The 12,658-nt window shown below is 41.8% G+C and overlaps 3 protein-coding genes across 6 annotated transcripts in view; 1 reads left to right on the forward strand and 2 right to left on the reverse strand.

Annotated features, from left to right (window-relative positions):
- The window catches only part of ITPR3 (inositol 1,4,5-trisphosphate receptor type 3), a 116,030-nt gene extending 113,981 nt beyond the window's left edge, over positions 1-2,049 (forward strand). For both annotated transcript variants that reach the window (XM_077334392.1, XM_077334393.1), the window contains exon 58: positions 43-2,049. In XM_077334392.1, coding sequence (XP_077190507.1) covers positions 43-111 — 69 coding nt within the window. In that variant the 3' untranslated portion in view covers positions 112-2,049. The remainder of the gene's footprint in view (positions 1-42) is intronic.
- Positions 2,004-8,566, reverse strand: UQCC2 (ubiquinol-cytochrome c reductase complex assembly factor 2). The gene is made up of 4 exons (XM_077334397.1): positions 8,192-8,566; positions 4,863-4,937; positions 4,412-4,481; positions 2,004-3,213 (listed from the first exon to the last, which is right to left on the reverse strand). Exons 1-4 carry the CDS (start codon positions 8,396-8,398, stop codon positions 3,119-3,121), a joined length of 447 nt encoding a protein of 148 aa, XP_077190512.1. The 5' UTR covers positions 8,399-8,566; the 3' UTR covers positions 2,004-3,118.
- Positions 8,567-10,229: 1,663 nt separating this feature from the next.
- Positions 10,230-12,658, reverse strand: part of IP6K3 (inositol hexakisphosphate kinase 3) — a 32,440-nt gene continuing 30,011 nt past the window's right edge. For 2 of the 3 annotated variants that reach the window (XM_077334395.1, XM_077334396.1), the window contains one exon: positions 10,231-11,664. In XM_077334395.1, coding sequence (XP_077190510.1) covers positions 11,203-11,664 — 462 coding nt within the window. In that variant the 3' untranslated portion in view covers positions 10,231-11,202. Of the gene's footprint in view, positions 11,665-12,658 lie in introns of all 3 variants that reach the window. The other variant, XM_077334394.1, reaches the window with a different exon arrangement.

Consider the following 12,658-nt stretch of genomic DNA (forward strand, 5'->3'; position numbering starts at 1 on the left):
GGCCAGAATCAAACCATCCCCTAACTTTGCTTTTAATTGCAGATGACAGAGCAAAGGAAGCGAAGGCAGCGGATGGGTTTTGTGGATGTCCAGAATACTCTGAACCACTGAACAGCAGAGTCAACTTCACCAACTCAAAACTGTAATACTTATCTACCTGCATGTGTCCTGAGGACATTTGGTACTAGCATCCCTGCACAGATTTTGTCACCATCAAAGAAAGCTGATCCATGCCATAATAATTCAATATGGAGCTTCAGCACTAGCTTCTGTTCATCTCTTAGAATTTATTGTAGATATTATATTCAATGAGAGAAGCTAATGACTACTAGGATTCTTTGCTTCATATGGATAGCTTACCAGGAAGGTAGGAACTGCTGTAATAACTCCATTCCAGGAACATGACCTTTCCCCTATGCACTACATTCTGTTACTAAGCAATTAGCCATTTGCTACATTTTAACTTATTCCAAGAGTGCTCAAGGAACCAAAACATACATGGACCTCTACCAGTTTATCATCTCAAGTCCTCTGGAGTCAATGGCATTTTCTTTCATGTGAAAAATCCTACCTAATCCAACAAGCAGCTACAAGAAAACTATGCTATTGGTCTAATTCTTCAAATGAAGATGGGAGGCAGATTCCATTATTTGGAATTGAAAAGGACTTTTGCTCTCCATAGAGATCTCATTGACATTAGTGGGACAATTCCACATTTTTTTGCACTGTGAAAGACCACTCCACTCAACCCTCCAATCCAGTAGAGTACCAGATCATACATTTAGAATACATCTTACTTACTGTCAGTTAAGAGCTTGCAAAACTGAAATTTTTCAGGCCTAGTACCATTATGTCCTCGCTAACTCCAATATCCAGTTAGAATTGGTACTAAAGCACCATTGTGTAGAGTTAGGACACAAGTAAGGAAGGTGACCGCATGGGGAAGGCTTTATCAAAACCCTGGGGGTTCTTGATGGCCCTGGAAAGGTTTCCTGAATGGGTGGGGCTAATTTTTAAATATATTTTTTAAATGTGTTAAACATCGGGTGATATGACCATATAAGATCATGTTGACCTGACCCACCCCCTCCCAAAATGGCCAACAATGGGTTCTGGAGGGGGATGGGAAGAAGAGAGGCCCCAGGTGGGCGTGTACACAGCTAAGCTTCCCAACCATATTCTGCATGATCGTTCCACTTCTGGGGTTTCTCAAAGCCTGAGGAATGTTTCAGAGGTTTTTCAGTAGTAAAAAATTTGAGAAAGGCTGGTGGGTGGGGGAAAGCCTTTTAACAAAATAAGATTCGAAGAATGCTCTAGGACATGAATTTAGTTTCCTTGTGTTGCCATTATTTGCCAACCTTATTGCCTGGATGAGGGATTCCCAACCGGAGTCCATGGACGCCAGGGAACCACAGGAGCTCAAGAAGAGGGGGGTCTATGGCATTTCCCCTTCTGCCTTAATGGACTTCGCCACAAGGTAGGTAACCAGCTACTTCCATTGCTCCCCCTCCCAGGCATGAGTGAGTTGCCTCATGGTTTCTGCGCCTGGGAGGGGATGGAGCATGCACACCTACTCCTGCCTTAAACCGTATCCTGTCTCTGCACCCCACCCCAGTCTTCCTTGAACTTTGAACAATTATTTCATGGTCAAAAGGTTGAAAAATACTGGACTGGACCACTGTCCAGATAAAGAGAATGGGAAACCCCAGTTTTCTTATCAGACAGCAATCAGACCAACTTCCAAGCAAAGCAAGGTTTTATTAGGTATACTTTAGGTTGGCTCTCAAAGCAACTTTAGCCACTTCTCCAGAGTGGCATTCTGCCTAGTGAAAGGTTCGGGAATGCAGAGTATCTTACTCCAGCCAGGAGTCTTAAGTGTAAACTATCACAAAGATTTTAAAGGGAGAAAAGAATATTACTAATTAAGGTTCTAGGTTTGTCATTACTGTCTTTTACAAAATATTGTATATTGTACAAACACTGTTTAAAATAATGTGCAAAAGTTCTTTAAGTTAACAAATATAATAAAATTTAATGGAGGTCAATGAACCCTTCCTCTCCTTGGTACACCATAAAAACATAAGCTGGACTGATGGTGGTATGTTAAGTTTATGAAGGACCTGGTTTGACTAAATTCACATCGGCAGGAATATAATTTTGCTCACAATCTCATTAAGAAACAATTTCCCACAAGTTTTCACAAAATGCTTTCTTTGAAGGGAATTCATTCTTTCATCAGGTGTTTCTCAGTTATACATACGCAAAATCATGTTTTATGGTACACTTTCAGTTTGCAGTATGTGGACAAGGCTTATTGGGCTTCGCTGTAGAACACACAAAGCTACTTTATATCAAGTCAGATCGCTGGCCCATGAAGGTCAACACAGTCTGCTCTAGTTGGCAGCAGCTCTCTAGTATCTGTTGCTTTTTTACATCACCCAGTACTGTATTCTTTTAACTGGAGATATCAGAGTCTGAACCTAGCACTTTCTACATTCAAAACAGATGCTCTGCCACTGAGCCCTCCCACACATGTTCCACATGAACTGAGAATCATGTATGGCAAGGAAATGCTTGTAATCATGGGCAACCTGTCTGCCATTGCTGATTTTCTCAATGCAAAACTACAAGAATCCATAGGACAGCTTGAAAACTTGCCCTATGGCCATTTTGGATTTTTCAAAGTTAGTAGCATTATACAATATTAATTTTTCTTTAAAGGACTACCAGTGTTCCTACATCCATGCATTTCACAGTAAGGTGCTTTTGAGTTTTGAATCCATTTATCAGGAATTGAATCATCATCTCGGCGGCAAGAGCATGACATCCCACAGTGCAGACAATCAGCAGAATGCACAAACACCTAATCTTATTGACAACCATGTCCACTCTGTATACTGTAAATATAACAATCTCCCTAAATCAATATAACCGTTGTTACACTGCTGTTTCAGAATAACGTTTTGTTGTGTTTTACTAATGTCCCAGCACAGTCCCTAAGATTTCAAAACTGGTTCTCTGCTTAAGGAAGTTGAAATATGTGCAAGTGAACAACACACTGTTTCAAGGTGGCTTGTCATTACTGGCAAAATACAGGGATTTGTAAACACGGAAATTATCACTTGGAATCCTCTTCAGGAATCTTAGCAGAGAACTTCTCACGCAGTTTGGTCCATTTTCCTTTCTTTGCTTCTTCCATCTGTTTCAAATGTTCTGTGACCAGGGGCAGGAGGCAGAGAAAGCACAGACAAAGGAATGTAATGTTCATTGTAAATATAGGTCAATATTTCCTTCCTGCTTCTTCTAATGGCATTGGGTTTTACCCAATGCATAGAGGCAAGTGCACAGAGGCAAGTGCACATTTGCCACTATTTATACATAGAATAAAGAACCACAACCAATCCTGGATCTGTGGCATATGTTCCTGTACAATTAGCACTCATGTACCCATAAAATGCCTTACGGATACCTCTTAACAAAATGTTAAGAAGCCATTAATTTTCATCCCAAACAGTTTATGTTGTTAACAGTAGCAACATTTTCTCTTTATTCAGAGCAGCCACATACTGCAGCCAATGGCTTGAACCAGGATCAGGTGGAATGGCTACTTTTGCCCCCTTCAGCTATCTTCAACTCCATGTGTACTTAAAAGGAGGGCAGAAGCTTGCTCCATAGGATGATTTTGCAGACAAAATAAAGCAAATCAGAATAAGCCAAGAGAAAACAGACTAAAACAACACATCTGAATTTTAACAGCAGACTTCCAAGTCTTGTGTAACAAAGGATACATTTTCCTTATAAGAGGCACACATTTAGGCTATTCTTCCCAGAACTCTGGTCCCAAGCACGTTACAAACACAGAAAGACAGGAAACCAATATAAATGTCCTGAATATGGGTTGCTACCTAGGGGAAGGCAGTGGCAAACAACCTGTTCTTCTCTTGCCTTGAATGCCTCTTGGTTGGGGTTGCCATGAGCCATCAGTAATTTGACGGCATGTTCAATCAATAGGCATCCATAATGTTATTTATGACAAGAGTTCCTGAGTTGTGAGAACTCAACATTCATTTAGAAAATCTTATCTTGTCTCTTATATTAAGATAATAGATTATTCAACTAATCCAGCTGGTTATTTATATGCACCTTTTAAAAAATCAAAGTTGTTGCATGAGTCCAGCTCTTCATTTGTAGGAGAATTATACAAAGCAAGACAGTGTCAGTGGAAGAAGTACCAATGTACAAAACTGCATTTTAAGGGAGGGAAGAAAATACAGAGGTAGCTACGTTGTGCTTTCTGTGTTTCTCCCCCTCACATTGGATGGGGAGGGGATACTGTGCAGAGAGCAAAATCCTGCTTCAGAGTAACTGCATCCAAACCAGAAACTGATCAAGCAATAACTGGACTAAATACCTGTTGCAAGGACCATCTTGCATTCTTCCACTGTCACTCCAGTGAAGCTGGTATCTTTCAGGCGTGGATACTTGCAAAATAAACAGGGGAAAACGTTATAAATATGACCCTGTCTTCTTCTGGTAATGTTATTCTCCCTTCTCATACCAGTACTGCTCTTCCATGCTGAAATAAATGAAATTTGTAAGGTAATACATTCTCTTAGATTTCCAAGTATAGCAATGGAACCCAGATAGGATTTAACTTATACATAGGATGCATGATTGAAACAAAACACGCAACAGAAATTATCAGAGACATTTTGTTTTGTCTTGATTTCATCAACCACAGTTTTTGCTCAGCAAGTCAGAGTAGCCTGCTTAAGGCTGTTATTACAAAAGAGCAAATCGAAGCAGCACAATCAGATTCTAACACAGGTCAATGAGTTTCCTGCCCCGAATTCAGAGCTTACCTTGTTTTTATAATAGTTGGTGTGGATTCTAGCTAGACTCTCATACATTTCATCACAGGTCACTGGATCAGCAATCTGAAAGGAAACACAGTAATCTTGGAATGTCTATAATAAAAATGTGCACTGAACACAGATTATTACTGATGTTTTAGATGAAGAAATTAACATGATGTATACCAGCTCTGTTCTATATACCTATTTACAGAAGAACTAAATTAAAAATGAACTAGGAAGTCTAACATATTACTCTATGGAAAATTAGCAACTGATCAGTTTCCCATGCATCAGTCTATATAATCTCATGTACCACATCTGCTAGGAAGTGCTTACTTTGTTCCAGATGATGCTAGCAAGTACGTTTAGCTACAGATAGAAAAGATAATAAAAACCCAAGGTCATTGGCTACACTATAAATACAGCAAGTCAATAACTATAAGCAAAACCCATCCTCTTTAATGGTCATAACTCTATGCAACTTTACCAAAGTGGCTTAGATACACATGATAAGAGGATAAAGCAGACCCCTGGTAACACAAAATGAATACTTAAAATACAAGCTTTTGTGAATAAGATTAATTTCTGGAGGGAAAATAGGATGTAAGTATCAGAATGATCACCGATTATGCAAGAATTAATTCCCTAAATAATGCAAACTTGGAAAACAATCCTCTAGTGGGAAAATTATGCAAGTCAGAATATTATGGAAGGACTCCTTTTTCAAAGCATCAGATATTAGTCAATGCTGAATTCAGGAAAATGGAGCAGACTGCCTGCACAATCTACATATTTTTGTATTCATACTCAAAAAATCCTTGTAGCACTACAGGGATTGAACATGAAGCAGAAATGGTATTACAAAATAAGAAAATCATATCACATATGAATAAAACTGATATCACACTAAGAAAATAATTTTGTTCTCTATAGTCTCATTCTGTTCCATGTGCATTCTTCCTCCAAGTTCGTGGTAAATTTCTCTTTGCTGTCTTTTACACATACCAAATGATACCAGTTCGGGAGTATCAATATCCATTTTTAAAAACTGCATGACAGCTTTGGGAAATACATGTGAAAGTTAGTTTTTCTGAGCATGAAATTCTGAAATACATGCAGAAGACTGTCCCAGTGACTTAACAGAACCGTCTTCTGTGGTACTCTCAGGACAATCAAAAGATGTTGGATCTTGTGCAATTAACAATTGTATTGTATATACTCTCCCACAAAGAAGCGATTACATGGCGACATACTGTGATAACAAATAGTCATATGTAGTGCCATGGTTGGGTAAAAACACTCCTATTCTTAATGAGATAAGCAACCAAAGGCAGGTCTATCCAGCAAACTTTCCTTGCTCCAGGCTACATTAGCCAATTGCCTGGAAGCAGTGACGAGGTGGCTCAAGCAGAGTCACCTGAAGCTCAACCCTTCAAAAATGGAGGTGCTGTGGCTGAGCAGGAACGGTCCAAGTGAGGAAGCGCACCTACCCAACCTGGACAGAGTACAGCTATCACTGGCCCACCCCGCCAGGAACTTGGATGTGATTCTTGATGCCTCCCTCTCAATGGAGATTCAGATCGTGAAAGTACCACTGCTGACATTTTACCACCTTCACCAAACCAAACTACTAGCACCCTACTTGGCCCTGGAACACCTAGTCACAGTGATCCATGTGACAGTCAACTCTAGACTGAATTTCTGCAATTTGCTCTACACAGGCCTGCCTTTAACCTTGATCCAGAAACTACAGCTGGTCCAGAATTCAGCAGCCAGGGTCTTCATAGCAACACCATGGAGGGCCCACATTTGGCCCATCCTCCAATAGTTGTGCTGGCTTCCAATCAAATTCCAGATCCAAGGCCACACGTGGTCTGGGCCCAGTGTACCTGAGGAATCACCTTTCTGCCTACACCCTTCAAAGAGCTCTACCACTTCCAACTACTTGGTGATCCCTGGCCCCAAGGAAGCTTGCTTGACCTCAACCAGTGCCAGAGTTTTCTCTAACCTGACCCCCATCTGGTGGAACAAGCTCCTAGAGGATATCAGGGCCCTAACTGAACAAACAGTTCTGCAGGGCCTGCAAAAAGGGAGCTCTTCCACCAGGCATTTAGTTGAGGTTGACTTGAACCAATCACTTCCCACTGGCCCCCAGAGCCTCTTTCCCATGGGAACTGTTCTATTGTTCTGCCGTTCTATTATGTTGTCTGTCATTACCATTGTATTATTATTGTTACAATTACTGAGTTACCTGTATTATTCCCTGTTTTATGTAAACTGCCCTGAACCTTAGGGGAAGGTGGTATAGAAGTATAATAAATAATAATACATGCCGTGGCACACAAATGACAGCACAAAATGTAAGGGGGGCCCAGTTTCACAGAGAACAAAACCATGATCTGTTTCTTAAAAGGCAAAACAGCAGAAAACTCATCCACAAAAACTGGAAGCAGGATGCTTGAACCAATACCATATTGGAGGGCAGAAGGAAGCTGGCAATTTTTGAATGAGTGGATGTCAATGACACTGGGATGTGTCACTGGGATGTCAATGACACTGGCCATAGATAGCAAGAGACCTTCATGAAATTACGGGAAACAACTCTTTTTCTCACTTAATGCCTACTACTCGATTTGTCAGGCCTTTTAAGTAAGCATCCCACTGGTCCTCACCAGCTGTGACTAATGACAAAACTCCTAAACTGAAGCAATTCTGTGTAGGAACGTTTTTGAAGCTCATATAAGGCCTATAACATCACTGTTTTCTTTTTTGCCACTGGATGCAACCTCAAAAGGGAAGTGCAGCTTGCTATTCTTTATAAAAATGTTCCCCTTACATCAGGGATAGTCAATCTGCGGCCCTCCAGATGTCCATGGACTACAATTCCCAGGAGCCCCCTGCCAGCATTCGCTGGCAGGGGGCTCCTGGGAATTGTAGTCCATGGACATCTGGAGGGCCGCAGATTGACTACCCCTGCCTTACAGCAACTAAAGAGACTGCACCATCCTCCCATGCTTCTGAAGATCTCAGCAGCCAGCGAACTGCCGCTGGGTCTAAATGCCCTTTTGCTTCAGAATCCAGAAGCTCCACAAAGAGCGACGACCTTCTCGCCTGCACCAGCTGCGTTGCCACTTTATCGGCCTTTGCCATCACTAGAAGCCTGCGGAGGAGGCGGCTCCCATTTCTCAGGCAAGAAACAGGCCCTGCCCTCCCCACTGGATCGCTGGTTCGCATCCTGAGGGGACAAACAAGAAGGGAGAAGCCTTCTGCGGACACAGCCCTTTGCACCGCTCCTTGGAAGCGCGCACCACGGAGCAAAGAGCAGCCTGCCCCACCTGCGTGTTCTCTCCCTCCCGGAAGGCCTGAGCCACCCGCTGCCGCAAGAAGGTGCCCAAGTCACGCCCACGCTTGGTTTCCTCCACGGGCCACTCCTCGCAAAGCTTCAAGAAGCGCCGGTACCGCGTCGCCGCCATCTTGGGCAGCGCGTTCCCGTCACCCCTCGCGGGAGGCTCACGTGGTCTCAGCTGCGCAAATGGAGACATTACTTATCCCTCTCCATGACGGGCCGCATGGACCAATCACTAGGGCAGAGCTGGCACGGCCTCATGGGAATTGTAGTCTGTGGGCCTCTTAAAGAGCCACAATTTGGCCACCCCTGCCTAGGGTTCACTGGAGCGAAACTGACACGGTCTGTGTAGGGAAAACTCGAGCTGTCCGAGTCGGTAGGCTTTAGAGCGTCTGCGCACGCGCAAATTCTGTCCGCCGTGATGCCGGCGTGGACTTGCGTCACAGCAGATATTGAAGAGGCAGAGCAAAGGGAATAGCGCATGCGTACGGAGTTCTGTGATGCCATCCCTCCTCCTAAAGGAGGCGGGTAAAGTGCTGGCGAAAGGGAAGAGTGGGGTGATTGTGCATCTGGTAGAGAAAGGTTTTCTTGGGGGGAAAGAAAGTGGTGGTGTTTTTTTCTGAAACTGCACGGGCTGGGCTATTATAGGAATTCCACTGAGGCTTGTTATCAATTATTTGGTTGCTTTTCACGTTGAGAACTTGTAGTTCTTTCCTTAAGCGCCGTGGTTACTAGGCATTCCCAGTGGTCAGAAACTGAATTTTTAAAAACTCGTAGCAGAAAGCTGTAGATCTCAGAACGTCTCGCGTTGTTACATCTGTAAGTAACACAGTACCCCTGAGACTGGGAAGTTCGTCTCTAAAATGTATATTGGATTTCATAATGCTTTGTAAATCTCTGGTTGCCACAGGGTAGCAGTAAGGTTGTGTTTGAAGTGTGGGAAGATATTGATGCCTTATGCTCTTTGCTTACAGCTTTTACCAGGAATACACTCTTAATCTGTAAAACGTGTTATGGTATTTTCACATCACTGTGGAGATAGGTGTCAAGGGATGCATTGCTTTGCCCAAGGCTGTCTAATGAGCTCATAACGGAAGTCACCTCTTGATAGCAGATGCAGGAGGCAAAAAGCTGGAAGCTGGTATTTCTTTTATATCCTTTCTGTAGAATGCACAATGCTGTTTCCAGAGGATGCATTCCACAGCTGAAATTGCATGGTCCCAAGTTAAATCAGGAACATAGACATGCAAACTTTAGCAGAATAAAAGGTTTGTTTGGAAGAAACTTTGCTGTGGAGTGTATTTCAATTAATGCATGCACTGTGTATTTCCATTTTTTGTCAGACCTGCTGAATTCAATGGGATTTACTCCCTACTAAGTCACTTTAGGATCCCTGCTGCTTATCCCATTGCATACATGCTTACGCAGAAGTAGATCTCACAGAGTTCAATGGGATTTCTGGAAAGGTAAATGTGCACAGGTCTGCATCTCCATCATATCCCTGTTTATACATAAACAAGGCAGTCCTGCTGAGTGCTGCGGGTTTATTTCCAAGTAAATGTGTAGGATTGCAGCCTTTATCTGCATATTCAAACACATCTGTAAATCCTGTTGCTCAGTAATATTCACATGCTTAATTGAGAGAAATCAGTTGGTTATCCCACAGTACATCTAATATATAGTACTGATGTGACTCTTGGCAGGAAAGGAGCTATATACTTATTTTTGTTTAATATCATATTAGGTTTAAAATGATTGTTACAATTATATGAATAATTCAAAGGAGGAAAAGCCATTTTATACTGGCGATTTCAGCAGCCTAAGTGAGACCACTCTGGCTGCGTGGTAGCCATGTTAGCATAGCATGTTAGCACTATGAAGCATTGTGAACACTTAGCCATTTCTTCCATGCAGCTGGTAAGAGTGTAAGTGGAATTTAAAGTTGACCTAATCTTCCTGTCATAATTTGTGGTTATTCACAGGCCACAAGCAATAGAAATCACTTGCAAAAGAATTTCCAGTATGTTAAGGAACTGTACAATTTATTTACAGCTTGACATTCCCTTTCTGCTATTGGACTATATATCTTTGCACTTAAAAACATTCTGACTGATTTTACATGGGATATAGGAGAGAATTTGTCATTTGGTTGTTCCACATTTACAAACATTTATATATTCTGTAAACATTTTTGTCACATTTTTGTAATTTAGGCCACTCCCACAAATAAACGTGCATAAAATCAATGCAAAACTTCTAGCTGACGTTTGAACTCCTTGACCAATACGTGTGAACACAGATGAATTCACGATCAAGGCCTGTCTGATTCTGCATTCATACACGTAGTGCCATAGTATGAACCCTGCCTCTAGCTCTTCTGGCAAAGACCTGCCTTAAACCTGGAAGGGCTAGCTGCTATTGGCTCATTTTTTCTTTTTATATCCATTCACTCCTTTGGCTCACGCACACATTCCTTGGAGCATACAGTACCACATATTGGTACAAAATACAAAGGAAAAAGGAATTAATATGCTTGTAGCTTTTAAGGTGCCAGTTGTTGGAGCATGTAGATGGCTGTGGTGACATCTGGTTGTGTAAACAAAAGTCCTTGGCTCATCAAATTTTTAAGGACTTTCCAGTTAAAGTCCTCTTCATGAGCTCAATATCTGGTTGGCCCCATTTAGCATTGCAAATCTGCTTGATGAACAAGTCCTCCATTATTAAAATTCCTTTCACATAACACTTTCTTCTAGCTCACAAATGAAGGACAATATCAAAATGAGAAAGGAAAATAATGTTCTGACAGATCACAATTACAATTGATTTCATGCAATCCTTAGTGGCATGTAACATGACCACAGCTTTTCCTGACAAGTTAACCATCCTGTGGTTTTCCATCTGAAAACAGTCTATGTGATACAGTTTGCCAGGTGGTCTTCTTACTGTTGGCTTGACATGCAGACTGTACCTTTCACTATCGTACAGTCACTTCAGCCATTATCATTCACCCATTGAGATGTTTTGAATAATTTTTATTAGGTTTTCTAGACCAAAAATATAGCCGTGGTCTGGTCCATCATAGACAGTCTGATTATACCTTGAACCTTCATATGTTGTGTGAGCAAAGTCTATCATGCGGACATCAACTTTGGGGTGGCTGTTTCCATGTGGAACGGTGCTGCTAGTGTTCTGACAGTGCCCCTGAGTGTGGTTGTCAATCATTTTCTCCAGTCCCTCATAAATGATGAGAAGTGAGCTGGAGTAGAACCGGTAAGAGCTCTGTTTTTTGATGATGGATAGCAGAACCTTCAGCTGATACACAATGGGTTCTGCAAGGTCGGTTCTGAGATGTATACCATTGTGCAGAAACTGACGGAGGGCCTGCTTGAAGCCATCTGGTGAGAGTTTCCGCCCATAATACTTGTCATTGCAGAGGTATTGGACATTGTCTGCTTGATAAACCTGGAACAAAAAGGAACCATAATCTACATTAGCCATCTTTTTTGCAGAGTATGCTAGTAAACTATATAGCATGCTTTGAAAACATCAACAGTACAATGTCTAAGCCCATTTTTGTAAAAGTAATCTTTCTAGCACATTGTCTTTTTCGTTACCTTTTAATGCTATCCTTCTTCAAATAATATACATGACATATCTTTTATCCTCACAATTATTGTGTGTGCTACAGAAAGCTCCACACCCAAGTTTACTTACTGAGCTTCATGGGACTTTGTGAGACTAACACTGGATGGGACTTATCTACCAGTTTTGTGCTATAGAGATATTCAACCTATCAAAGACCGTTTAGTTGATTAATTGGTGAGCTGGTGATTAAATTTGATCCCTATCAATTATAGTTCATAATCAAAGCAGTCTAAGATTTATAACTGCTAAAATATATGCTTCATAAAATTATCATTTTTCCTAACTGCTGTAGAAATATTTTGTGGCCCTTCTGAGCATATAAGAAGAAGAGGAGGAGTTTGTTTTTATACACCACTTGCCACTGCCCAAAGGAGTCTCAAAGCAGCTTATAATCTCCTTCCCTTCCTCTCCCCACAACAGACACCCTGCGAGGTAGGTGAGAATGAGAGTGCTCTGAGAGAAATTGCTCTGTGAGAATAGCTTCTTACAGGCCTGTAACTAGCCCAAGGTCACCCAGCTGGCTGCATGTTGAGGAGTGTGGAATCAAACCCAGCTCAACAGATTTGAAGCCACTGCTTTTAACCACTACACCAAGCTAGTGTAGTCTAGATCCACTAATTGCAGACTCTAGAAAACTGGGGTCCAGCCCATGAAAATGTCGCCTTTAAAATTTGTAAGTTTTGCAGGTGTCGCAGGATTTTTCCGCTCTTGCAGCAACACATCTGCAGTATTGGGGTGGGGGTGTTGGTATCGATTTGGAAGAGAATAAGGATTGTACTCTGGTTCTGGCACAAAAGAGAGGGGATTTTTA

Source organism: Paroedura picta, chromosome 4, assembly GCF_049243985.1.
Source record: "Paroedura picta isolate Pp20150507F chromosome 4, Ppicta_v3.0, whole genome shotgun sequence".
Lineage (NCBI taxonomy): Eukaryota > Metazoa > Chordata > Lepidosauria > Squamata > Gekkonidae > Paroedura > Paroedura picta.

What these genes read in the sequence shown, in the direction of transcription:
- UQCC2 (XM_077334397.1), bottom strand. Translation starts at nt 8,398, where the DNA reads ATGTCTCCATTTGCGCAGCTGAGACCACGTGAGCCTCCCGCGAGGGGT. An exon ending in CCAACTATTATAAAAACAAG is followed by an intron (nt 4,482 to 4,862) that starts GTAAGCTCTGAA and finishes TTATTTTGCAAG; the next exon opens with TATCCACGCCTGAAAGATAC. An exon ending in CAAGATGGTCCTTGCAACAG is followed by an intron (nt 3,214 to 4,411) that starts GTATTTAGTCCA and finishes CCCTGGTCACAG; the next exon opens with AACATTTGAAACAGATGGAA.